This window comes from Erithacus rubecula, assembly GCF_903797595.1.
Source record: "Erithacus rubecula genome assembly, chromosome: 4".
Taxonomy (NCBI): Eukaryota; Metazoa; Chordata; class Aves; order Passeriformes; family Muscicapidae; genus Erithacus; species Erithacus rubecula.
The window spans coordinates 62,658,406-62,685,578 of record NC_136686.1 but is presented as its reverse complement, the minus strand read 5'-3'; the positions used below and the strand labels follow the sequence as shown (position 1 = coordinate 62,685,578).

The window sequence follows — 27,173 nt, the reverse complement described above, 5'->3', positions numbered from 1 at the left end:
GCTGACCTGATTGTGAGACTGACACATCTCTGAAGTGATGGGATTTACTGTTTCAGAACAGATGCACTTTCAGGAATATGGTCTTCATTTCTCAGCCTCTGTCCTATTCCCACCACCTTAAAACTAATGCTGTTGGCTTCAGCTTGCAGGTCATGGAACTCTTACTGCTGTTAGGTGCTGTGGAATGCTAATCTTTGACACGAGCCTTGAAAGGCTTCCCTTGTTTCACAGGATAACCAGTTTTGGAGCTGACTGTTGGGAGGGCTGCTCCTCCCCCTGCCCGTGGAGGGTGGGTGATCCCAGCCGTGGGATGTGCTGCGCTGCCGTGCGGGGGGCTGGGGCCAGAGCTCCATCAGAGTGGTCTTGAATTGCATCGTGGAAAAAGTGCTTAGAGTTGAAGCTGGTGCTGGGTGACAGTGCATCTGGGTAAGGCAAATGAGAGGCAGTGAGGTGATCTCAGAATGGCATTGATGTGATTAACTTGAGGTCAGGGGTTCACACTAGAGTTCCAGGCTTGGCTTTTTCCTGCCCATACCACTGGACATCTGCTAATTCTGGATAGAGGGGAGAATCCAGGAAACAGCTATCATTGTAGTTCCTGTAGGAGAAAAGAAACTTTGTTAGGACAGTGAGTGCTCCTGGGAAGTTCAAACCATGAGCATAAAACATTGTTATGGGTGGAAAGAAATGCAGGGTATTCACAGACCACACTGCCTGTGCCTTCTTTCCCCCAGCCCTGGGTAGAGCAGCAGTGCTGTGCCCCTGCCCTGCCTGAGGGCTCTGCCTGCTGTCCTGCTCAGCAGTGAGTTGGGATAGAGATTTTTCTATAGGATGCTCTCCAAGAAGCAAGTCCTCAGAGCAGCTCACTCAGACATGGGCTGTATGACCCAGTGGGAATGGTGAAGGAGGAGGGTGGTGGCACTTCTGTAGCACTTCTGCTCTGGGCAGAGGCATCACTGAGCAGTCCCACAAGCTACTGCTTCTTTTGCTGCCTGGCTTTTTTTTTGCCTGTACTGAGTAGATGAGACAATTCATAAGATTTTTTTTTTGCTATTAATGTTAAGAGCTCTAACCAGCATCATCTTCTGGCTTAGGCTGTGGAGCTCTTTCCCAGAGGAAAACAGGTCAAAATCTGGATCTTTTGAAAAGTGACTGCTATATTTATGCAGTCATATCCAGAACTGATGTCTCTCCCTCACACTTTGATCTGAACCGACTTCCAAACTAAAGATTGTTTGGAAGCCAAAAGCAGCAGGTGCATATTTTTGCTGTTTAGTGAGGGATTCTCACTCCCTTCCTGCATTCCCTCCCCACCTCACATCTGGTTCAGGTGCTGCTTCCTCTGCCCTGTTTCCCACCTGGTTTCCCCGGGATTGGTGTCTGAGAGGAACCTGAGCAAGGGCATCGACATTTGCATGTTAAAGAGCCTTTTGTTTCCCAGCTCTGTGCTGGAGTACAGAGGTTTATGGGATTACTCTAGAAAGCTGGGCTTGAAATACTTGACAGATGCCAGCTGTGAATGGTTGTAGATTCAAATGAGAGTGTCAGACAGCAATGGCAGTTTAATTAAAACAGAAATACTCTGAGGGTTTTTTTGTTCCCTCCACCCTTCCCCCTCTGTCATCCCACAGGAACGGGGCCAGGGTTGCTCTGTGTTCCATAAAACCTCTCTGCTGGTGCTGCTGCTGCAAACAGCCTCAGCTCTACAGCAGGGAGGGAGGAAGAAGGGGTGATGGAGCTGTGGCTGGAGCTCTGGCCAGGTCGTCTGAGCTTATCCCAGCTCGTGTCCCCACCATGCTGCTCCCAGACTGTTCCCACAGCACTCTGCCCACGCTGCTCTCAATTGTCCTGAGCCACAGATCTGTTTCCCCCCCTCCCCTCTTTCTGTGCCCATTCAGCCTCTGCAGGGACACAGAGCGAGCTGGCCCCAAATCCCTTCCAGAGGGGAAATGCCAGAGCACAGACTCTGTGCTGCCAGGCACAGAGGGGCTGAGAACACTCGTGGGCACTGCAGGAAGCCTTGCTGCAGACAGACACAGCTGCAGGGCAGCTCTGGGGGCACAGCAGGAGCTGGGCACTCACACTGTGCTCACGGGCTGGGGGGCGGGAGGAGCAAAGAACAAAACGTTCCCTTACTATACCTCTATTCATCAGTACTTTGGTGGGTTGGAGACTGAGACTCATCCATAGTGGGTGAGTGGTCTGTTGCTTCTCTGAACAAAGGAGAGCAAAAAGGAGGAAAGAGGAGAGAGGAAATGTTAAAGAAAAGAAGTGACACAGACATTGTTACGAGCTTATTAATCCAGTGGAGAAACAAGTTGATGAATCATCTTTGGAAAAGGTTAGTGACACAAAAACATGTTGGAGAGAACTGTCAATCTGTTCAGTCACACTGGGTGGGCACAGCCACTCCTGCAGTGAAGGAATCTGTGTTGTGCATCTAATGGCAGACTCTATCCACTCCTGTATTTATACACATGCACCTTGGGTGCTATGCTCTGCAAAACAAGTGCTGATTTTTCTCCAATTCTTTTTGCACTAGTTGTTGGTGCAGGGCCTAAGCTAGAAATCCAGGTAATTTCACTTTCACCAGCTGAGAATTTGATGTATTTTTGCTGTGAGAGGCAAGGTGCAGGACTTAGCTTAAATGGAAAAATAAGATGGGATTGTCCAAACAGATGTCTCAGCTGGCTGCTCACCAGCTGATTATCATCAAGATATTTAGAAGAATTAGGATTGGGATGGCGACTGAGAGTAAGATTTGATTTTAGATCAAACCCTTAATAGTGGAAATTGCAGTGTATGGTAAAGGTAGGTTTGCTATCCCTTGACTTTTTGTGAAACGGGACCAAGAACATTCTCCTGTTCTAAAGCTGGAAGCACATGCAAAGACCATATGAGGCTGGATATCAAATGTGTGAATTTAAAATCCAGGTAAGCCTAAGGGGTTGTGGTCATGGTTCTCTTCATCTCCAATTTAAACTGCAGTCACAAGCAGTGCTGGACTAAAACCAGAGGTCAAACCTGGTCACAGGTGACACGGGTAATTAAAGAACAGGAGATTTTCTAGTGGCTGCACAGTGAAATGTTTTCAAAGTTAGTCCAAATTCATGACTCAGGGTATCAGATCTGTTTTCCTATTCAAAGGACTAGGGTATTTTGAGGACTGTGGTGTCAGATCTAGCTGATCTCACCAAAATCTCGTCCCACAATCTGGGATGTGCTGAGTTAGATGGGATCTGGAAATGACCTTTATTTCACATGGCAGGACAGAACTGCTGGACAGAGAGTGCTAGAGAATACCCATGGGAGCTTGCAAAAGGCTATTTATTTACTCTTGGAACTCCCTGCCTTGTAAAGAGGTGCCAAAGAACCCAATTACTGTATTTACATTAATAATGGCTGTGGGTGTGTAATGCTTCCCTCACACTTGGTGAAGCACCTTCATGTTAGTGGTAGCTGAAAAAAAGATGCCCTTAAAAGTCATGCAGACACATTGCTGGGGAAAACTGAGCAGAAAAATGAGGTTGCTGTACACACAGGTATGTCAGGCACTGAACCTTGCCTTTTCAATAAGGTCTTGGTGTGAACAGCCAGTGTGCTGGCTGCTAAAAAAGAAACAGCAGCTATTTCAACATACAAAGAAGACTGGAGGAAGGAGACTGTCCAAGCAGGAGGAACCTGCAAGGCTCCTTTCCTTGTGGATCTGACACTGCTTGGAGCAGTGCTGGGTGTGGATGACTCAGCCATGTCTTGGTCAGCCTAAACTAGAGCTCCACCACCTCAAGAGCACAGGTGGGAGACTGGAAATGCTCCATGTGGATGTAGCCTATGGAGCACATGGGAAACATTCCCCATAGCTGTGCTTGTGTGTGGGGAGCTTTTTGTCACTGGCACTGAGTGAGGTGGATCCTCTGCCCTGAGCCCAGACACTCACCCAGTCTGCCAGGTGAGAATGTGGTGGGGACTGCCCGGCGGCGTGGCTGCCAGCTCGCTCGACGGCGTGGAACTCCTCTGGCTGTGAGGTAAGGCAGCTGGAAAACAACCAAGGGTGGAGAAAAACCACTGGTGAGGTGAGAACACAAAGGTCGGGGTGGTTCAGAAGCATCAGCTGCTCAGACCAGCAGAAACATGTCTGGCTGTGAGTAAACACAGCCTGGGACAGACCTCGCCCTGTTCCAGGGTGACTGTGCCCGAACATGGCAAAGAGCACAGCCTCTGCTGACACTGCTGCACATCACAGGCTGGACCTGGCCTCAGCTCTGCAGAACACTCAGTCTCCAGCTGAATACAGCCACCCAGACTTTCCTGATCCTGCCTGGGACATGCCACACTTCTCCCAGCACAGAAACTTGGTTGCTGCTCCTGGACTCCATGGGTCCTGAACTGGAGGAGCTCAGCCTGCCAGGCTCAGCCTCCTGCTTCCAGAGGTGGTGGGAGATGCTCTGTGTTCCTGGGAGCCAGGGCTGGCAGTGGTGAGAGCCTGGACAAGTACACTGTTCATGTGCTAAGGAGGAAGACAGCTCTGAAGATTTCAAAAGCTACAACTTCCCCTTTCTCAGTGGATTTGTAAAAAATGCTGGCTTTGTTGACAGTCCTATGAGGGACCTAAGAAAGGCTTAGCTTACTTGAACAAAGACAGAAGCAAGCTGGACTGTAAATGGGCAGTGGTTCTCGGGGGGAATTTCCCTGGTGAGGGTCCAGCAAATAAATGCACATGACTAATCTTTCTTCCTCCTCAAGTCTCTACAGTGTTGACCCTCTGAATTTAATACAAGCCTAGAATTTAATGCTTGCCTAGAATCCTGATACTCTTTGAAGGACAGTGTGCAGCCCAGCTGACCTATCAGCAAGGAGTGAGCAGCTGAAATTATGGAGGCTCCTACCTGGCATCCCTCTCTCTGCTGTTAAAATTCTTTAGCTGCTGCCAAATTACACTTAAAAAGGAAAACCAAATTTTAATCTGCTTCTCAGAGCTGACAGCTCCTGAGATCAGTATCCTCCCATGGCTGTGACTGGGAACACTCTGAACACAAAACCAGTCTATGCTGCCAATGGGTCAGGCCATGCTGTGATCACTGAACACACTTGGTATCACATTTAGGTTTAAAGACCCATCTGAGTGGGGGAATGGACGGATCAACAGAGATTTTTATCTTCTCACCTCAACTCCACCATTTTTCTGAACTGGTACCATGAGGTACCATTTCCAAGGCTAACCAAAAGCTTTCCAGTGTTCAAGCATTTTATCTTGCTGCATGGAACAGAAATGCCCATCAACCAAAGGGAGGAAGACAGATTTTCATAGGGAGACACAGGATTGTTCTAGCAGCAGTTGTGTCCTGGTCCACCCCTGGTACTCCTATGAGCACTGGCATCACACATCAATCAGCCTCTTCCTGGGCAGCTGTTGGTGGCCCACAAGGAGCCTCTGACTCCAGCCTGGAGTTGACAGTGAGTGCAGGGCCCCAGGGGCGCCAGCGTGGTGGTCACCATGGACTGGACACCATGCTGGGATGGCAGAAGGACAGCAGCCAGCATGGGTGGACAATGCACTGCCCTGCCTGGGAGGCAGTACAAGTGCAGCCAAGCAATGGTGTCTCCCATGCTGAGGCATGTGGCTCAGGTTTTTAGCAAGTCCTTGATCTGTCCACACTGGCTGGACAAGGAGTAACTGATGGCCAGTAAATATTTAACCTTGGACTGTTTCACAGCACATTAGAGATTTCTCAGTGTAATGAATTTGACTGTTTTCTTACCATTTAATATTAACAGCACAGAGGTGTGCAGCGCTCTGTACATAACACAGAGGCAAAATACTGCACAAACTTCAGCACTCTGAATTTCAGAGTATTATCAGCAGAGTTATTTGAATTGCATGGGAAAACCAAGTCTCAGCAGAACACAAATATGTCATTGGTCAAACATTTTTGTGGGGGGTGGTGGGGCTGGGGTGCTTTAACCTTTCTCATGCTTTTGGTGTTTCACTGAGGACATACATTCTAGTCTGTGCTGAACCCCTGCTTGCTTCGTTGTTCCCCTTGCTGTCATTATGAATAATGATTATCCCTGCAGCTTTGTCACCTTCAGTCTCTAGTGCCATTACCCAATACCCAACTGCCCTAAGGAAAGACCTGGCAGTAACCAGGCTTTGATCCCTCTCTGTCTTTTGAGCCCATCGTTGAGAAGTGATGATTTCCATGGAAAACCATTCCCACTGATGAATGTCTTGGACAAGGCTTGCCCCACAGCGCTACACCTCCATGCTTGGTGAGCTGTGTGTGCAGGGCAGATAACGTGCTGTGCTCTGGCACTGCTCTCCAGCTGCTGTGGAACACCTGCCATGGATCTCTGGGCTGAATGAGGCTGCCATCCCTCCCGCCCCTGGCTCTCACCTGATGTTGCTTTGCACATCTGAGGCATTCTCGTGACCCGGCTGTGTGCCACAAAGGTGCTTTGAGAAGATGTGCTGTACTGGGAGCTGCTGTCCGAGGAGGTGGAGCTGGTGTGCGAGAGGCGGCTGTGCTCCTTGTGCGAGGCCGTGGAGCGCTGGTACCAGAGCCGCAGCTCGTCCGACACCGCCGCCCGCCCCGAGCCCTTCTCGTGGCCCTCCCTGCCCAGAGATGGAGTCCTTATGATCTGGGAGCGGGACGGGGTCAGCCTGACCGAGTCCGCTTCATCCCCGTGCCAGTTCTCCTTAAACATTCCCCCCGCCGTGTAGGAGTTGGAGGTTTTGAATTGTGCTTTCACGCTGTAGTGTCCCTCCTGGTCGTTCTCCAGGCTCCTCACCACCACGGGCGTGGAGCTGCCCTCGATGTACAGGGGATATTCTTTGATCCTGTACTGGGAGGAGGGCTGGCTCTGGCTGTGCAGGTAGACACGGTGGTGTCCCGTCCCGTTCCTCGCAGCCAGGTTGGGCATGCTCCCTGAATTGGAAGAGACCAGGTTGCCTGCTGATTTGTGCCTCTGCCTCTGCCGCTCTCTGGCTTTCGACGGGGAATCCTCTGCCAGGGTGGAGTAGTTGGGGTTCATCTGAGCGGGGTAGTAGTGCTCTGAGCTGGAATGGCTGGTGCAGGAAGAGCAGTCGTCCATGGGGTCAGAGCCGTTACTGCTACGAGTCCTTGGGGTGTAGAAATCAGGGCTCCCTGTCTCATTTTCTGAGCCCAGGAGCTTTCCTTGTGACTCCAAACTGGAGCTGCGGTGTCTAAAGTGCTGAGCTAAGCTGTGCAGTCTGGTTGGGCTGATATCTACTGACCTGCAGGTACCAGGAACAAAACCAGGCTGTAAGTCAACAGGTTGAATCATTCCCCATCCATGTTTATACACAAGCCACCCAAGTAATCTGAGGGCACTGAAAACCTGAACCCTTCCAGCACTGCTTGGGACTGCTGCCTGCAATGCAATCTGCTTCCCTGCTGCTGGGCTTGAGGTGATTAGGCCCTGTTCCTCTCCAGTTCCTTGGTGGTGACATTCAGTCTGCAGCACCATGAGGGACATAAATCCCTGCCCAAGCCAGTTCCTCTGTGGTATGCCACCTTGGGAAAAGCCCAGTCTGAAGGATAAAGCTTGGGAACCTCAAGCCTTGGCCTTGCTAGTTCATCTCTCTCATAGCAGAGCTGTTTGGATCAGCACCATCCCTTTGCTACCAGGTTAACCACCCTGCAAATCCCAAAACCACACAGGCCACAAAGGTGGTGAGATTCCCTTCTAATGGCCCATGAAAGTCCTGCACAGGCACAATCCAAATGATGGGAGACAGACATACAGAAAGATTGCCCATATTTAGTCCTGAACGTTGTGATTTCTCCACTGGTCATTTAAAAAGTCACCCCTTGTCAAGCAGCTTGGTGCTATAGTGGGGCCCAGCCGTGGGTAGCACGTGCAGACTCACTGGTGACAGCCTCCAGGCAACCAACCCAAATCACAGCTTACAAGGCTTGATTCATGGCCAAGACTGGGAGGTCTCTATTCACCCCAGCTGTTTGAAGAGCTCCACCCATCCATTCAAGGAGCAGAAACACATCTACATGATGGATGGCTAAGGTTAGGGCATGCAGCTCATGAATGAGCTACAGACTGAGCAATGGATGTTTCAAACACCCAAATGGCCCCTAGCCTGTCAAAGACACTTTTCAAGCCCTGTGCCAGGCTCATTTCTCATACAGCTGGGCTCCAGTGTTAACAGACATGGCATCACTGAAAGGTACCCTCAGCCAAAAGTTTGTAACAAACTTAACCCAGGGCTTTAATGCCTTGTATCATCTCTGCCTGAGGCTGATGTGTTGGCATGACTCTTGATTTATTCTGAGCTAAATGATGGTAGCACTTCCCCTTAGGGCAGGATACCAACCAGCACACAGCTCTACCTCAGCTCTGCTCCCTGCACTGTCCATGGAGTTTGTCACAAAAGCAAGAGCAATGAAGCTGAACAGTTTGTAAAAATCCTGCTGAAAATCGAAGTCAGGTTTGGCTCCACTCATCAAATCATCTCCCTTACTTCAGCTCTTTCTTCTGTCAACCCTGGGCTAAATTTCAATGCCACCTGGGTCCCCAGCTGGATTGCTTTATACAGGCTCTTGATCTCCACGTAACATCACACACGTGCAAACATTTTATCCATGAGGGAAATTAACATTATTCAACATTTTGTATCAGACAGGAAGGAACACGTTCTCTCCAGCTGGATCCATGGAGGAATTTACTGCAGAACTTAGCAGTAGCACCACATGCATTTTAAAAGTGGCTTGTAAACAGTCTGAAATGAAAGGTCCCAGCAGAAAAAAAAGCTTGATCATTTCAGGGGAGGGCTGAGAGGCAGAATCATGTTTATCTGAAAGGATTTAAGGATGTCAGTAAAGGAGAGATTCTCTACTGGCAAGAGCACATGAGCCTCTTATGTGAACAGGACTGGTTTGTGTCCTTCCCTGAACCGGGAATGAATTCACGCCCGAGGGAAGGATAAAGCAGGGTGAACTGCTGTCAGGGCAGGCAGGGGAGGCTGGAGCAGGCAGACTCACCGCGTGGAGTGCACGTAGTGCGGGCTGCGCAGCCGCAGGTCCGGCGTGGACGGCATGCTGGACTGGGAGTTCCAGTGGGGAAGGCTCCGGATGGGGCTGTTCTGCAGCGAGCTGCTCCCTCCCGCCTCGGCACAGCTCCCGCTGCTGGGGAACCGCTTGTGGCTGCTGCAGAGCAAACACCCTGCTCCAGTCTCCCCCAGCAGCCTGGGGAAGTGGCTCCCACGCATCCCTCCAGAGCTCAGGCACATGCCTGGGATCCAGCAGGGGTGAGTGGGAGCCGGGTCAGCTGCTGCTCTGAGCTTGTGTCCCAGTGCTTCTACACTGCCAGAGGTAAAGGCCAAGTCCTGTCAAAGCCCTCAGATGACCCACCATCCTATCGTTCTAAACATTCTCTACAATAACACTGAGGTACCAAACACCAATCATGTGGCTGTAGCCTGCTTTTATGCCTATTGGCCAAAACACTTAAAAGTCTCCTTTTTGTAAATTTTGAAAGGGCTCCCTCCCACCTGTCCCTCCTGAAAGCAGGGAATATCTCTGCCATGGAGCTTGGAGACAGCTGGCTCACCTGGAATGGCTGTGCGAGGAGCGCTTCTTGACCTTCTCGTAGGGCTCATCCAGGGATGACTCGCTCCACATCTTGGGTTTGATGGGGGACTTGTCGTAGTCGCTGCGGTGGAAATGCATCTGGCGCAGCCCCTCCAGCGACTGCGGCGGCGGCGGCCGGCTGTGCAGCGGCGGCCGGGGCGGGAGCCCTTTGTGCGGGGACTGCAGCGGCGAGATTGTGCTGCTCACCTGAGAGTCCTCTGTGCAGAGAGGGGAGAGGGGACGATGTGTGACACCTCCCATGGCAGCGCAGCCCCGAGAGATGACACCACACCTCCAGAGCCTGCTTCCTTACCCTGCCTCCCCTGGTTGTGTTCAGGGCCCTCCTCAAGACCTGATTTTCAGAAGGGGACTAGCTGGCACTCCCATTTTGGGAGAGAAAGGCCAGCAAGAGTGTGTGATGTATTAAAACAACTGAAACTTAATGTAAAATACAGAGGGCATTCTAGGACTGTCTTTTGAAATAACTCAGAGCAGTAACCACTGCTCCAGGCCTGATGTCTCACTACAAGATAGAATTGGGGAAACCAAGCTTTTGTGCTCCTGGGATCTATCAGTGGACTATTACACAGAACAGTAATTCCATTTTGAGTGTCAATCAGGAGTTCACACATCCCTTCAGTGCTCTCCAGAACATACAGCAGCCAACATACCATCCTCGAGAACAAGGGCATCTGAGAGGGAGCTGTCTTCACTGGCAATGTTTCCTTCTGAAGAGAAGAAAATACAAAGATGGTCAGATGGTCCCAAGACTTGCAGTGATTGAGTGCTGAACGGCACCATGATCTTTGTCCACTGAGTCTTAGCCTTAAGCAGTCACCCACGCCTTCCTCCTCCCAGAGCAAGAAGCAAAATTCCTATGAATGGATGACTCAGCCCACTCTCAGCCTGGGAGGGCAGAGCTGCAGGTCAGGTCTCTCAATAGCAGGCTGCCTTTCAAGGAGCTGCTAACTCTTTTCAATAATGGGGGATTAAGACTGAGTCACAACAGAGAGCTGAGAGCCCCAGTGGATGCAAACTGGCACAGTGCCATTAGCAAGATTTACATCTTGGCCCTTAAGGACTCTGGGTTTGATCCATCTTTTTTAAAATTATCATCCTGCTGCTAACTAAAAGCTCACACTAAGTACAAGTTCTGTGGAACTCAAGTGTTTTCAGAGCAACCTCTGCAGCAGCAGAAAAAGTTCTCAGGTCCTTGGCATGCAGATATTTGAGCTGACTCCCCCAACCTGTGTCCTCTTGGCTGCCTGTTATCTCTGACTGAGGTGCAATTTGGTACCCAGGTCACAAATATAGCAGCTCTAATCTCAGTTCCTGCCACAAAGGCACAGAGAAAAACTCTGCAAGTCAAAGAGAAAGGGGGAAATCCGCAAGGGAGAAAGAACCACGGCAGAAAGTTAATGGATTTCATGAGAAACCAATCAACAACCCAGTAAACCATAAAGTGCCCTGAGAATTACATTGTAGAAAAAAAGAAAAAGAAAAAGAAAAGAAATATTTGAACACGGCAATGACACTGCTCCCACTTTGATTTTACAGATGCCTTTGAGCTAGAGAGCTCACCCCAATCTGCTAACGTTAATTACATTTGTACTGCACTGCTCTGGAGGAGACGCCAGGACAGCAATTTCACAGGTGAACAAAGGAGTCACAGCCTGCTCTGCTGACACCTCAATCATCCACGGCACAGCCCAGCACCCTCTGACAGCACCCCTGGGGTGCTACAGGCAGCACAGAGAAGATGTGGGAGGGGATTTGGTAACAGTTCTGCTCCCTGCCTCCAAAGAGGCGCCGTGGGCACCAAGCCCCACGTACCATCTATGATCAGGGAGGCTCTCTGGGTGGGCTTCTTCCCGGATTTGATGCGATACTCGTTGATGGCGTTCTCGATCTCCTGCAGTTTCTTCAGGGCATTCAGGTAGGATGTCTTCCTCTGCTTCTTCAGCTTTTTGCTGACGTTGGGGTCGCTCGCCAGGCGCCGCGCAGCCTCCGTGATCTGCGACTGAATGGCAAATTCCCTCTCCAGGCGCTCCAGCTCTGCCTCCTGGCCAAAGGCAAGTGCATTCTGGTTACCACCAAACTCTCTGAGCCCACCTATGTGGAAGCTCTCCAGTGGCCTCCAACAAAGGCTCTCCATCAGCAAAGTATCCACAATCATGTTGCTGCTCTCAGGGCCATCCTGAGCACACCCATCTCGCCTTCACTTGCTCTCAAAAGTGCCTGGATGCACAGCTGGTGGAAGGGATGACCCATGCAAGGGGGACATGTGTGCTCCAGCCTTCACCCTGATGTGCTGTTTGGCTTTTCAAGCAGTTCAATATGGCCAAGCTCAGTGGTGCTCCACTGCTCTACTACACATTCATCCTTTTACACTCATCTGTGGGTCACACCTGCCTCCCACCTGCTCCTTCTCCCTGTTGTCTATCTCCATATTTAAGCCCTGTTTGATTTCACTGCTATGTATTGATGCAAAGCCACAGCTTTAATCCTCTCGACAGGTTTGCTTGGCACCCACCAAACACTTTGGGGTAAAATAGTGCAAAGATGGGTTAAGTCCTCCCCAGTGTATGGCTGCCAAAATCCAGAGGTGAGTATGAGCTGAAATAATTATGGGCTGCTGCAACTGATGGCACCAGAAAATTGTCTCCTCGAGTTACGAGCTGGGAGGGTGATCTCAGAGCCAGCAGTGTAACAGCAAGCTCTCTATATGCCAGAAAGAACCAGTGCCCTCAGCATTAGCCCTTGCAGGGCCTCAGCTGAGCTTTTAAATGCAATCAGGTGTACCCTGGAAGCTACCTATCCATTTTTTGTTATCCTCCAAAGTCAAGGGACTTAGAACAATTTATGCCAAAGCATAAGCTGATATAGAGCTTCCCAGTCTGCACCAGGACCCCAAGCTGTGAGCTTCAAAGGACCTTGCTAATCTGCAATGGATCCAGCTACCTCCCCCAGCTCAATGGAATTAGTCTGCTAGAAAGAGGAACCCAGTACACTGCTAATTAAAAAAAAAAAAAAGACAAGTTTTTCTACTTTTGGTGAATGGTGAGACAGTCATACATTAATGGAGATCCCGTTACGCAAGTTCAAATCCTCTCTGTTCAGCAGTGGTGTAAAGCTGATGCTGTAGGATTTAATCAGACTGAAGGCATTCTCTGACGCTTTTATTCTGGGCTTCTGGCTTAAAAAATATACCTTTGCTATCAGTGGTGAGTCAGCATTGCCTTAAAACTATAATTATCATTTCCCTCACTTCACTGAAGACTGAACCCACCTTCTGTCTTTCTAACAGATCCCTTTTTGCTTTGAAAACTTTACAAACTCTATTAGTGCCAGACTTACTAAAAGTGAACTTGACATGATGAGGTTTTAAAGCCTGGAACCTGATTCATCATCTTCTGGTAAAAGCCATCCCAGAGTCAGGAATTACAGACCAGGTAAAGGTGATTACCAAGAAAAAAACCAGGACCCTTCCCTGCAAGTCTTGCTCTGACAGAGGTCTTGCTCTGCCTATGGTGAGTTTGATGTGAGAGCTGTCATTTCAGACCTTCACAGATTCAGCTCTAATCATTCAGTAGGAAAAAATATATTAATTTTCCTCCTGTCCATAACTGTCTATTTTCCTCCAGTGAGGCCCCTATAAATAAAGCCCTAGGAAATGAGAGCTATCATCTGCCTTTAGATAGAAGTGCCTTCCTTCAGGTCCTTGTCACAGCTAGTAATTTCAGTCCTGGATTTATGTGGTTGAGGGAATATTTCACCTTTTGTTTTAAATTGATTTTCCAGTGTTTGCACTTGCTGAAAAGTGCAGGAAAACCATTGCTAGCCTCCCCAAATGCTTTCAAACTGGCAGCCAAACACAGCTCAACATCATTCTTTGAGAATAGAAATTTATGGTTTTCAACACAGCCTTAAAATTTGACAGAGGTAGAGAGAAGCTGAGTCAGCATGTTTGGATTGCTGGTGCTAAAAGGCAGAGTGCCTGCACTGGGGAGGAGCTGCTTCACCTTCCTGCTCTCCCCACCTAACCTTGCCACTGGAGTAAGGAGATTCTTCACCCCCTGGCCCCAAAAGCTGCCCTGTAGCAATAGGAGCTGGGAAGCTGGAGATCAGGTTATAACTGAGCAGCCAACAGACTGCAGGGGTTTTAGGAGTAATTCAGCTAAGACATGCTTCCCTTTGAAAAGCTTAATTAAATGTGCTAGTTCATGAATATTTGACTGTGGTGGAATTCCTCTCCCAGGCTCCATTGAGAACAAAACTAAAGAGCTCCAGCTGTTTATTTTTTCAGCAGAAGGAAAATGCCAACAAAACGACAAACAGTTAATTCCCTGGCTGAACTGAGCCTCAAACCACACAGTCACACCAGCTTCAGTCTCTCCTCCTACAAAAATAAAAAGGAAACTCAAGACTGGAATATACACAAGTGTCTTGAGACAAATGTGCCTCCACAGACAATAGCTGTTCTGTGAATCTGGTCCTGCCTTACAGCTGCTGCAGGCCCTGTTTTCACAGCCACGGTTCAGGGCAATGACCCAGCACATTGTGGGAGCAAGGAAGGGAACAAACACTCCCTGGCAAACTTAGAAAAATGTAACTCCAGCTCCCCATAGGTAGGGATGAAGGCTCTTTTGTTTAAGGATTGGGGTGCAAAATGCTTTTATCTTGCTTAGGCAGGGCTGAGATGGATAATGGTGATGCTTTTTTCCCTGGTTAGAGGGGGCCTGAATTTGGATTGCTACTGGAGTGGAAAGCAAGCAGCTGTTTGCAAAAACAACACAAGCAGAAGCAGGGCTCAGATTGCTTGGGGGGCTCCTGATATGCTCCCTGCTCACACAAATCAGTGCACTTTGCCACCAGACCACTTGCACTACCATAACCCATTTGGTCACCCAGGCTATTTCTGCTGCCTCTAGCAAAGCAGGGCTGAACCTCAAGCATTTCACCTTCACTCCTGAAGGCAAGTATGAAGTAAAGTCCCCAGCTCTCAACCTGTTTCCCATTCTGATGGATATAAAAAACCCAAACAGGTACTGTGACCAATTACAGCAATTTAAAACAAAAATAAGCATGGGATTGATGACTCCTGTGTGATGCTCAGGGGACATCATAGAGACCTGAGGTGGGGACATGGGTCTGGAAGAGAAGGGCACAGCCTCACCTCTCCCTTAGGCAGGATTTTCTGCTCATCTAGTTTAAAGGCAGTTCCTATTCTTCTCCTTACAATAGGTGGCTCCTCCCCAGGATCCAGGGGGTATTCTCGTGGCAGCTTTCCTGTGAGCTCCTGTAAGCAGAAAATGCTGTTAAGTGTTCTGGGAAATCCTGCAGCAGAGCAAAGCACACCACCACTCTTGTGTGACCCTAAAATGACAGGTATTCATTAACACATATCCAGTTCAGGCAGCTGATAAACACACAGGAGAGAGCACCCAACCCTGCAAAGCCAGAACCTGACGCTGAGGGTGGGGACCTCTTCTCTAACCTGTGCATGAACACACATCTTTGTGGCCTGCCCTGGGCAGGTCTGTAAGTGGTGCCCATCCCTAGGGCCTGAGGCTGAGCAGGCTTGCAGCACAAAGTTTCCATCTCTGCTGCAGGGTGAGCAGGAACCAAGAGTCCCTATTTGCTGAGCTGCTTGTGAGAGGGGTGAGCAGACCCGAGAGCCTTCCTGCAGGATGCAGGTCTGCTGAGTCAGAAAGCTGCAGTGGTAACAGCCATGCAGGTTATGACCTGCACAGAAAAACATTCCCACCTGATTCATGATGTGTCTGAGAGGAATGCAGTGAAAATGGTCACTAAAAGCAGTGCCTGGTACCTCATTACCTGTCTGATAACACTTCATGTATTAGAGTGCCTTCCAAACCCCAATGATGTAATGGGCAGCTTTGGAGCAATTATTAGCTGATACTCTGTCAGACTGATAGGGTTATTTGCAAAGATATGTTCAAAATTTGAAGCAAACCTCTCAGAATTTCAGAGTATGTAGAGCACAGGGAGCAGCACCACTACTGATGTTAATGCTGTGGGGTTGTTCCCCCAGACTGCACAATACAGGCACACATATTTGAACTGAAGGCATTGACTGCCTAAGAAAAAGGCAGGAGCCTGACTACCAGCACAGCCCCCATTCCTTGTACTCAAAAGCCTCCCCATGAAGGACAAAAGGCTTTTGTGCTCCTCAGCATCAGTCTTGAGAGGATCCAGCTGGCAGAGTAACCTAAATCATCTGAATCCCAAAGAACAGCAGCTGACCTTAATGCAAGTGTGGGTGCACAGCCCAGTCCCTGCCTACCCTGGCCTCTCCCCCACTCCCTAATGGGGTTTTTCTTTCTCCTCTTCTCAGATCACTAGAAAACAAGGACCTGGCCTTTTCAAATCTTCCCTTTAAGCAATTCCCAGCAAAATGGGTTTGCAGCAGAGCTCTGTGTTGACATGCACAGCCCCCTATTGCAAGAGGCATGGCTGCAATGTCTCAGAGTCCCATTCTGCGCTGCCCCTCCAGCCCTCTGGGGTTATTTCAGTTTTTCTTTCAAAATGTGTTCCTTGTACTGAGATGTGGCTCTAAAGCACTGCACCAAGACACAGATTCCTGTTTCCTGAGGGCAAAGGGATATTTTCTTTATAGCTCCTAAAGTGATACAAAGAAGAGCAGTGGCTAAAGAGTTAATTTTCTGTAAAATCTGTAAAGATCAGAGCAGAACAAAATTAATGTGGGCTACCATGCTGTCTCCACAAGCTGAAAAGTATTCAAAGGCATGATCATGAAACATAACCTGAATTAATAAGTAACTGGAGTAGAGATGGCCCAAAGTAACCTGATGCCAGCATTATGAATGGTTCTGGCCATGCTTTCTTGTGCTCCCACTTTTAACTCTTTTTTATCTCCCGGTTTGCCACCTTCTTCCTCTGCTTCGGGCATTCCCATGCCAAAGCAGAAAGGACAAAGGGCAACCTGAGAGGAAGCTTTCAACTACCAGCTGCTGATGGATTAGCTGTGGGGTTGCAATATGGGGTCAGATTCCAAGTGTCCATTAACTGCCTCCCTCAAATCACCTATGGAAAGCACCAACACTTTCTAGCAGCTCTTAATGTGCTGACAGATGGGCTCTGGCCAGCCTTGCCACAGCACATTAAGGAGTTACTGCTCCTCATCCCCAGCTCCCTGCCCCAGTGGGAGCTTTTGCCTGCATCCTGGTGGCTCTTGAAGTGCCTGAGGCTGCACCAAAACCAGAGCTGGGGTTAAAGGGAAGGCACTGGGCTGTGAGCTCCTGCAGCTGTGCCACAGACACATCTTCCTCTGCATCCGGTGCTGCTGCAAGGATTAGTCATCAGCAGTCAGGCAGGGTTAGCTCAGGGTAGTAAATTCCTCTGAGCCAAGTAGAGCCTCCAGACCTTGACTGTCAGCCCCTGAAGAGCTGTGATTTTTTCCTGTGGATGATCTCAGCTCAATGGATTTAGAGATTGGATCTGGTCCTGTGACGTTTCTCACAGCACAAGCTGTTTGCTGAAATCAACCAGGACTTTTCAGGTGGGAAGGGATTGCTCCCATGGAGTAAAGAGTGGGAACAGGGGCAGCAGAGATTTCTGCTGACGTTCTTTGTTGAGAGATATTTTCCCCAGCTTGCTCTTTTTGGCATTAAAACTATACATTAATTGAAACAAAGTGCAATGAGACCTGAATCAGCGACCCATTTCTCCCATTTTTTGTCAAAAGGTAGATACACATCAAATATTAAGCAAGAACTGGAAGATCTCTGTGCCACTGTCTGCAGCCAGCTTCCTGTTGTGTTACACATCACAATTTGTTTTTAAAATCAGATACACAGGCCCTGTAAACATGGGAGGATTGCTGAATGACCTGAGTACAATGCTGCTAATCTCCACACACAGCTGCAGCAGAGTTGTGATTTCCCCAAACATTAAACTGATCACTAAATGGCTTCCTATGTACTCCAAAATGAGCTGGCAGGTGAGTGGGAAGGTTATGAGTTCCTGACTGGTCCTGCATGACCTGGGATGACCACAGTGCTTCCTCTTTGCAAGGTCTGCACCACACTGGCATTCCTTTCCAGCAGTGCCAGAGCTGACTGGATGAAGGCAATCTACATGGAGCAGATGAAACCTTGTGTTCTGTATGGCAAAGTGTGCTCAGAGATGTAAAGTTGGGCCTGCTCCAAGAAGAAAGTGTCCCAGGCTTGGGTTTTTTTGCTAACGGAGTCAAAAGTCTCTGAGAAGTGATGACCAGCACATACACCAGCCTGCTAGCAGAATATTCCTATCAAAGTTAATAAGAAGCCTGGCTGAATGCAATTTATTCACAATTTCAAAGCACAGACGAGGATGCTGAGCACCCTCCTTGCCCCAAGCCAGCTAGGTACCCAGCTGACATGGGGTCCCCTTCTCGGGGGAAAGACTTTGCATCTGGAGTTGAAACATCTGGATGTACCTGAGGTCATTGTACAATGGGTTTTGTAAGAGGTGACTGTGGAAGGAATCTCATCTCCTGACCCTGCCCCACCTCCAAACAAGGAGCTGCTGTAACAAAGTGAGGAAAGAAGAGTTCCAGGTTATAAAATATCCAGTGCCTACCGCCTCCCGCAGGCACAGCTTCTTCAGCTCCTCCAAGCGCTGGCGCAGCGTCTCTTCCAATGCTTCTTGCCTGGACTTCAGTGCAGCCAGCATGTCCTTCTTGGCAGACTGAGAACTGTCTGACTCCTGGGAACCTGTCAATAAACAATGATTTCACTAGGCCAGCTGACAGCAGAATACACATCTGGAGTGCTTGTAATTTTACCAAAGCCTGGATGCAGTCCTTCCAAAAAGAAACTGGACTATGACATGAAACAGGTGTTACCCAGGCACGTTTGTTTACAGCAAATCCTTAATGTTTAAGCTAACAGTCAGAGAGTCGACAGTGGAACACATAAAGACATTTGTAATTATTATCTGGAAAAATAAAACCAGCAAAATTATTCATCTAAAGATCTTAGAGGAAACCCACATACAATTCTCATGAAAGCTCCCAATGGCAAAGTACAGTTTACAAAATCCTGGAGATGTATTTTTTTGGAAATTAAGTCTAGGAGAAACCATTTGACAATGCAGCCTACTTCTTAAGAACTGCAATTATCCTAGTAGCACACATGTAATTCAATCCACTTACAGGGCCTGTTCTATGAAAAACTGTAATGGAACAAAATTACCTAGCAAGAGTCCTGTAAAATACACCAAAAAACCCCAACCATAGCTCCTTCTGGGGCAGCAGCTGTTTCTTGTGAAGATGTAGGTCAAGATATTTAACTGTATGTCCAAGTGGTAATTACCAGCAACTCCACTGAAATACATCTGTGAATTAAGTCAACTCTATGGCTTAGATGTCATGACAACATTTGTAATTTCAGCTCTTCAGGGGAATTTCTCCACGAAGTAGCCTCATCCTTTGTCACTATGTTTCCCCCACGTACAATAAACGATGGATATTCTCCTTATCCCTCCTTTTGCTGCTGGTGTATCAAGAGAAACATTTTTTTTACAGCAGTGACCTGCTCCCCGCCTTTCTCCAGCAATATAATCTGCAGCAGTCAGATACAACAGGATGCTACATGGAATTTTCTGTGCACCTGTCATCAGGTGGGGGTTAGAGGGGGTTCCTAGACACGTTTGCAGCTTGGCCTCCAAGCATTCAGTGAAAACACAACCAAGGAGGTCGAAAAAGCTGTTATTTCACAGAGCTTTGGAAGGAATCTGGGAACAATTCTTCATTTTGGCAGCAAAACAGTGAAATTTGTGCTTTCAGCTTCATCTTTCATTGCTACTATTCCAGCAGACCATTAAAGCTAAACTGAAAGGTAATTGAGGCAAAAATTGCCACAAGACAGTTCTGCACTGGCTCAGGGGGAGCAGAGAATCTCACAGATCTTTTCCACCACTGTTTTTTGCAGTTTTCATGAAGGAAGATAGCTGGCATTTATTCAAAGAAACACCACTCTGCTTCCTCAAACCTTTGACTGGGCTGTCCTGAAGTGGGGGTGGTGGAAGAGATCTCTCTAAAGGTCAGCCAGGCTGAGCATTATCAGCTAAAGGAGGAGAGCCTCACAGTAAGATGCTTGTGTTAATTGCTGTAGTCATCCCCGTTTTGTGTTTGCCCTCGTAAAGCAACAAAACTCAACTCTGCAGACACGTCTGTGCTGGAGGAACTTGATGGGACCTTCTAGGGGAGCCCTGTATTTGTACTGGCAGGGAAACTCCTCTCCAGCACTTAATAATTCTTAATAGCAACCCTGCTGAGCAGTTACTAGCAAAACTGAACTGCTGAATTTCTTCACAGACTTGTCAACAAACTGCCAAATCCTGGTAAAAAGCTGCTCATGATTCCAGCAGATGTTTTGAACCTTTTTCTTTTTTCTTTTATGACAACTTTAATGACCTATGTTTTCCTTTCAACTGCTCTTCCTCTTTCCTTCCTCTGTCTGCTCCATACCTCCATGCCAGCCTTGGATTTATTTTTAACAGCTATTCCTTTTGCTGTGTGGGTTGCCACAGCAGCTACACAAAAACATTTACAAGCACATGAACAGCCTGGCCAGACCCCTCTGATGATCTGGGGTATGCCCACAAGAAGGAAACAAGAGGCTTCTGGCTTAGCTGGTGTGGACCCAAATCAGGCTTAGACAGCATCTGCTCCAGCTGTGCTTTCCACTGTGAGAACCATACTGGTCTCAACCCTGATGCAATTGGTGCACATTTTGTCCACTGAGTGCCCATTTTGCCATCTTTTTCACTGCTCCCAAAAAGCAAAGGAACTGGAGGGGATCTGGAAGTGCACTAGCTGTCACATTCTGAGTGAAGCAATGGGATTACTGCTGAAACCAAAGTCATGCACTCACTGGCACTAATGTTTGGTCATGAATTTTTATTTAAAAGCTGAATTATTTTGCAGCGTATTATTAGATTTTTATCAGCTGGATGCTCTGCTTGTTTTCATGGGTAAAAAGCAAATGGAAACTTGTTCAGTTAAAAGAGCCATACCTGTATGAGAGGACTGTAAATGAGCAGAGAACAATGCTTTGTGTTGCTGGGTACCTATGGTTTCCATCAGAGGCTCTTTATAAATATGTATCAATCCTACATTGAATAAGGCTGTGCTCAGAGATTCACTCCTAAACCCAGTGGCAATTGACCCAAAAATGTCAGGACAGATCAAAATACCATAAAAACAACCAAGAAATAATCAAAGACCAGAACAAACCAAACCAATCAAGCACATACTACCTAAAAATCAGCCTTATTAGACATGGTCATTGAGTTATGGCTGCCCAGTGCCTTCCAAAGTGGATCACCAACAGAGAAAAATCAGTCCTGAGAGATCAGTCCTAACACAAGAGGCTCCTGCTGTAACATAAATGGCTGATTGGGAAGCTTTCTCAGGTGTTTTATCTCCCACAATTAGGGTTAATTCCTAATGCAGTATATGGGAGAAATGTTGCTGAAAAGATATAATTTTCCTATACAGCATTTGAACCCTTTTGTGGGTTCAATAATTTGTGAAAATTGTTTTGTCAGCCTCCTTCCCATTTGCAGTACAAGGATTTACCAAACTCTGTATTTTAACAAACACTTCTGCAGAACCATTTGATGTCCCCAAAACAAAAAGGGTTGTGAAAATACACCAGGTAGCAGCCACAGGGCCTTCTCAGCTGCTGAACTGGGGGCTCTATTTATGTGTATGTGCCCTTTCCTTCTCAGCATACAGGATGGGATACAGGTCTTGGTGACCTACATGTCCACATAATGCCCTGCTAATTTGTGGAAACAGTACTCATCTTCTGATACCCACATGGCCTCTCTGGGTGATTTCTTCACCCACTGACATTCAGGAGAACATGAGCTGAGAAATGCAGGGGGAACATGGTCCTCCCTGTCCAACTCCTTCACCAGCAGAACTCATGGCAAAACTTCACCAATGCTAACAGGCTGGGTTCTGCTCACTTCTGTACTGGTGAGGTCAGGACAGTCTTGGTGATGTTGAAGGGGACATGCAGCACACGGGCCACAACTCTGAAGGATCTGGTCAAGTGTTATGCAGGTAGAGGTCTGCTGGGTCCAAGACAAGCTTTGCTTTAAAGCCTGCCAAAGGGCTTTAACACCCTTTGGAGGGCAAAGTCCTACCAGTGACTCATTTTCCCTATTTCCTCCACCTATTGTAGCAGAAAGGAGTCAGCTTGGAAAAGGGATAAATTAGAAGGGTGAAAACAAGCAGGGAGGACAGAAAGGATGCTGAAGAGCAGAGAGAGCCAAGTCTTGGTGACACAAACTATGAGGGGAGAGGAGATGCACCAAGGTGGCTGAGCAGCAGCAGCAAGGCAAAATAATTGAGGAATCTCTTCCCTTTCTCACTCTCCAAGTCTCCAGCTCCAGGAAAAACACATCTAAATATGGCAAACCCTTCACTCTGCATCCGGCTGCAGCTGGCTGGCATTTGGCTGAGGTCCCTGTGGAAGCCTGGCTGTCCCCTGAGCAGGGAGGGGAGTTTCCCCCAAGCTCACCCTGTGCCAGAGCCTGGCTGACTCTGCACCAGGATGTCAGCACACAGCAGCAGCAGCCCCAGACAGCCCCTATCTCTCTCTCTGCCCAGCACAGAGGATTTCCTTGGGGGAGCTGCTCCACACAGGATGTGCTCAGAGCTCAGATATCCTGTGGCTGATCCTCTCCAACACCCGCCAGGGTGCTGCAGCTGGGACACAGCTCTGCTGGCTGCAGCAGGGCCTGGGAACTGCCTGCCTGCATCTGCTGGGGTGTTTTCAAATGCTAACAGGCCCCTGCACAGGAAACCTCCACTGCTGCAGAAGGAATGGGGCTCCAGGGCTGCAGGCTCCTTGAAAGCACCCGAAGACAAAGCAGGGATGCTCCTCTGGGGTGTCTCCTCTGCCCAGAGATGAAGAAGGTAGTCTGGGGCTCAGTGCAACCCTAACCCAGCGACTACAGGGCTCCTCACCAGCCTGGAGACCTGCAGAGCTCTTATGGCACAGACTCCAAAGGAAAAATCCACCTTAGAACTAACTTGGTTTTGTTCTGCTGGCTTTGATTTGGTTCCTGCCTGTGTGAAAGCAGAGTTTTAATTCACAAGCAAATCTTTCCCTAGATGTCCAGGGGTGGCCCACAGATCCTGAGCAAAATCACAGCAGCACACTGTCCTAGGAAGGCCCCTTCAGATCCAAAATGAGGACAAAAATTAGAGTCAGAAATGGATTTGGGCATAAAAATTACAAATCTGCAGTGAACAGCCTGAGACCAAGAGCGTGGGAAAAATGGAGGAGATGAGGCTTTGGTCTTGAATTGCTGTGATCATGAGGAAGCCACTTCCCAGTGCAAGACTACATCTTTCCTCTGCTGTCTCTAGAGACTGTAAGTGATGTGGGGCAGTGTCTGCCTTGTACTGCACAGCAGGATCTTCTCCAGACAGTGTGACAGCTGCAAGCAACAACAAACTTTTCCTTGCAGACTTGCTGCAAGCCCAGGGGAGACATGCCAGTTTTGGCATGCTTCTCATGGTGGCCCCTCCAGTGAGGAGGAGAGAGATGGAGGGAGGAAATGACTACAAATAATTTTCAGGAAAAAAAGGACTGAGAATAGTAGGGAAGTGGGGGCAAACAGAGATTCAGTCCTGACCTTGTGATTTCGAGTCACTTGAGGTATTTATAGCCTGGAAGTCTACAGTGGCCACTTAATCATTTGCACTTATTCTCTCCAGTGTGCAGGCTGTACTGTGATAACCCATCATTGTTGTGGTTGTGGGCCGATAATCTGTGGCACAATGGGAGGAAACACAAAGCCTGGGACAGAGCCAGTGACTGTGCCCAGTGGGACACACAATGAATGCCCCCTCCCATCCAGGGACAGGGATGGGCCACCTCCACCAGCCAGGCTCGAGGGAAGGGGATCTTGGAGCAGAGGGCTCTGAGTGTGGAAGCAATCCAGGGTTTCCAAATCCCTGGTACCTGACCTCTGCCAAACATGTCTTAATACTTTTTTGTAGCTGCTCATAGGTGCTGGAAGGCACACAGCAGCAGCAAACTCTGCAGCTGTCCTCAATACTTTGGGGAGAGCCCTGCTCTCAGAGCTGGCAGGATGTAAGAGGCAGCTCTGAAGAAAGGAACAGGGAGGGAGCTGTGCTCTCCTGGCCCACCAGCAGCACCTAGACAGAAACAGAGGTTCACACAGTCCTATGAAGGCACCAGGTAGAAAATCCACCTACCCAGGACTGCAGAAATGACTCACCTGGTCAATGAACTCTGGATGATCTAGTCACTAGTGCAATTCTGGTGAGTCTACAAATCCTGTGCTCAGCCAGAAAGGTGCAGGGAGCACAAAAGTACAGAAATAAAACCATGGGCAGCTCCCAGTTTGGAATTTCCACATACTTAACTCTGATAGCTGCTGGGCCTACACCAGCTTTTCTGGGCCTGATTTTTTGCCAGCTTTCACATGCTACTGCTCTCCCCAGGTGTAAGAGTAGAAGCAAACCCCAGTGTTTTTTTTTTCCAGGAACAAAAAGTCTGTGTATTAACATGTAAACAGAATTACTACCAAGTAGCTCTCACAAACTTAGGAATGGTGCCCAGGAGGCTGAGATCTTGGAAAGACCTTAAGAACTTACTTGGGGTACTTAATGTTATTTACCTTCCAGCTGGAGAGTTGGAAGAAATGCCAAACAAAGACTTCCAACAATCTGACACCAACCTGGGAGCTGCTGAGCTACTGCAATTCCCCAAGCAATGGGAGGCACAGACAGTGGATTGTATACTTTGTCAGGAAGACCTCAGGAGCAGAAAGGCAACTCTGTTCACAGGCAAGGCAAGAACTTGCACAGCAAGCAGCTCTGAAAACTCTGCACATTTTAACCCCTTGCTGAAAATTTTCCAAACAATGTTTTAAGAGACATGAAGTGATGAAAAGCAAATCTACTACATCATTGTGGGTTCAGTTTTAAAGCATTTGCATTCTTAGATGGGTTCTTCCTTTGTCCAAATCTGAGAAAGTTATTCTCTGCTGTTACCCATCTCAACACATTTGGTTTTGGTAACAGAAGGTATTTAATTGTCTGAAACAGTTAATTACAGTGATACCAGAAACCTTGCCCTCCTGAAGAGCTCACCTAAGCAGCTTCAAGCTCGTTGCTAAATATCACCCCCTGCTTGAAGCCTGTAGTGACATTTATCACTGTTTTACACACAGCTTACTTGGTTCAGACTGCCAGAAAAGTATCAAAGAGTCACAACCTCCTGACCCCCTTCTCCAGTCCTTCTCTACTCCTGCTCTAGCTCTCCTCTGCATCACCTTCCCTTGGGTTTCTCTCACACATGATATGTTCCTCACACAAGAAAATGCTCCAAGCCACAACAAGAAACCTTCAGGACCCTGGCACTAGCTTGGTAGAGTGCTAGGGAATAGTTCTGTTGAGCCTGGGACAGCAGCCAAATCCCAGCAACAGAGAGGCAAAGCAGATGTGCACTTGGTGAAGAAGACACCCTGTCTCAACAATGCTGAGGGATATCACCAGTTCCAAGCCTCAGTTTCCCTTGTGAGCTGCACTGGGTGACTGCTTCCCCACTGCAGTCTGGGCACTCCTTCACAGACCCATCTGCCTCAGGATAAGCTGGATACCAAGGGATGGTTAGGGTAGAGATAGTGAAGAGAGATCAGGCTTCAGCTGGAAATTGAGAGGTTGGAGATGACATCCTGGAGGGAAGGAGGAAATGAGTGGTGGTAAAGAGAGAGGGGGAGGTTGCTGCCTGTGCTGTTTGTGGAGCAATGTGCTGAGAGATGGAGTGCCACCTGGACAGACTGAAAGGCTAAAGGGAAGTGACTTTCCTTTCTGCAGTGCAGCTTCTGGCTGCTCCCCATTATACCATGGCCATGGCCCTTCCCACCACACTCCCTCCAGTCACAGGACAAAGGACCTACCTGATGACAGAAGACTCCCACTGCTTCCACTGATAATTTTGCCTTTACTCCCCATGTTGGCCAGCTTTGAGGTCTTGAGGGTTCCAGTTTCAGTCAGGTCAATGGCAATCTCACTCAGGCTTCTTGCAGCATGAATCTTGGACTGGAGGTGGACACAGCAGTTAGTAATGCTTCTTGAAAGCTCACAGAAGGAAAGAGACCTTTTGCTGTAGCAGGAAACAGGCCTCCACAGCAAACTTGGATTATTTTACAATAGAAAAATCTGGCACAGTATTCACTTGCTGTACTTTTTACATTCTTAAGTGGGTACAATTCTGGCATTGCTTCCTGTTGTTTGGGTTTCTCTCTGCTTTGCCATGCACATTTTTCTCTCTTAAACAAAGGATGTATGGAGTCACTGTTTTACCACATACAATAAGAAACCTTCAGAAATGCCATCACAATAACCTGCTGAAAAGCTCAAATGCTAAGGACCATCTCTGACTCTAAAGGAAGCCAGAAGGGGCCTTCACAAATCAGCAGAAAGCTTTGGAACAAGACATAGGACATGCCTTAAATGGGCTGCCATGAGAAGCTGGAAGAATATATTGACAGCAAAACACATTCAGGTTATTGTCCAGATTAACAAGCTGCATGCAATGCCCCTACTGTGAGGAACCTCTTCAAAGCATCAACATTACTCTAGTAGGAAACAACAGCCAGCACAGCTCAGTAACTGGCCACATTAGGGCATGGCCATTGTTCCCCACCAAATGTCAACAAGATTGTTGCAATTTGTAATTACAAGAAAGTAAATAATGCATGTACATAAACCTAGAGAATAGAATAGAATAGAATAGAATAGAATAGAATAGAATAGAATAGAATAGAATAGAATAGAATAGAATAGAATAGAATAGAATAGAATAGAATAGAATAGAAATTTCAGCTGGAATGGACATCCAACAGTCATCTCAGCCCATTGCTCAAATCTTACAAGCTTCAATTAATCTGTCCTTGCAGGACCACTGACCTGCAATTTTAATTTCTCAGAACACAGAATGCTGTTGGCACATTTTGCCAACACTCTCTAACTCCAAGAGTTTTATCCAGAAGAGTGTGAAGCCTTAGTTCAAGATCACTTGAGCATTCACCTCTGCACCTTCCTAAGGCCAGAAGAGACTCAGCCCTGGCCATACAGCCCAGGGGATGGACACATCATTACTGTGCTAACAAATCAAAGCTGACTGATGCCCACTTACCAGGGATGATGGGGTGGGATATTATACCAGGAATGACTTCATGATGGGATATTCAGTGTATACTTCACATCCTCAGAAAGAAGAAACCATTCCAACAAGAACTAAGCCTGAACTGATGGCTGACTGCTCACCACTGAGCTTCTTAGTTCTATTACTGATGTGCTGTGGGGCTTTGGGTAAGACACTTAAGGTTAAGTTCTTAGTGATCCCTGCCTCTGTTTGCATATCAGTGAAATAATAAGGGAAGGAAAATGTCTCCCTGTAGCACACTAATTTAAGACTGCAAATGAAGACAGCACTGGGAGAGCCTTATACTGAAAACACCCTCAGAAGTACTATCATCCTTTAA

At 48.0% G+C, this 27,173-nt stretch overlaps 1 protein-coding gene across 9 annotated transcripts in view; it reads right to left on the bottom strand.

Moving 5' to 3' along the window:
• Positions 1–273: 273 nt before the first annotated feature.
• Positions 274–27,173, bottom strand: part of FRMD4A (FERM domain containing 4A) — a 353,071-nt gene continuing 326,171 nt past the window's right edge. For 6 of the 9 annotated variants that reach the window (XM_079304340.1, XM_079304339.1, XM_079304338.1 and 3 more), the window contains exons 14-23: positions 25,584–25,725; positions 18,210–18,343; positions 14,782–14,904; positions 11,439–11,667; positions 10,277–10,333; positions 9,586–9,823; positions 9,018–9,182; positions 6,396–7,255; positions 3,938–4,034; positions 274–598 (exon numbers count right to left, since the gene is read on the bottom strand). In XM_079304340.1, coding sequence (XP_079160466.1) covers positions 496–598; positions 3,938–4,034; positions 6,396–7,255; positions 9,018–9,182; positions 9,586–9,823; positions 10,277–10,333; positions 11,439–11,667; positions 14,782–14,904; positions 18,210–18,343; positions 25,584–25,725 — 2,148 coding nt within the window. In that variant the 3' untranslated portion in view covers positions 274–495. Of the gene's footprint in view, positions 599–1,992; positions 2,214–3,937; positions 4,035–6,395; positions 7,256–9,017; positions 9,183–9,585; positions 9,824–10,276; positions 10,334–11,438; positions 11,668–14,781; positions 14,905–18,209; positions 18,344–25,583; positions 25,726–27,173 lie in introns of those variants that run through there. The other 3 variants (XM_079304345.1, XM_079304343.1, XM_079304344.1) reach the window with 1 other exon arrangement.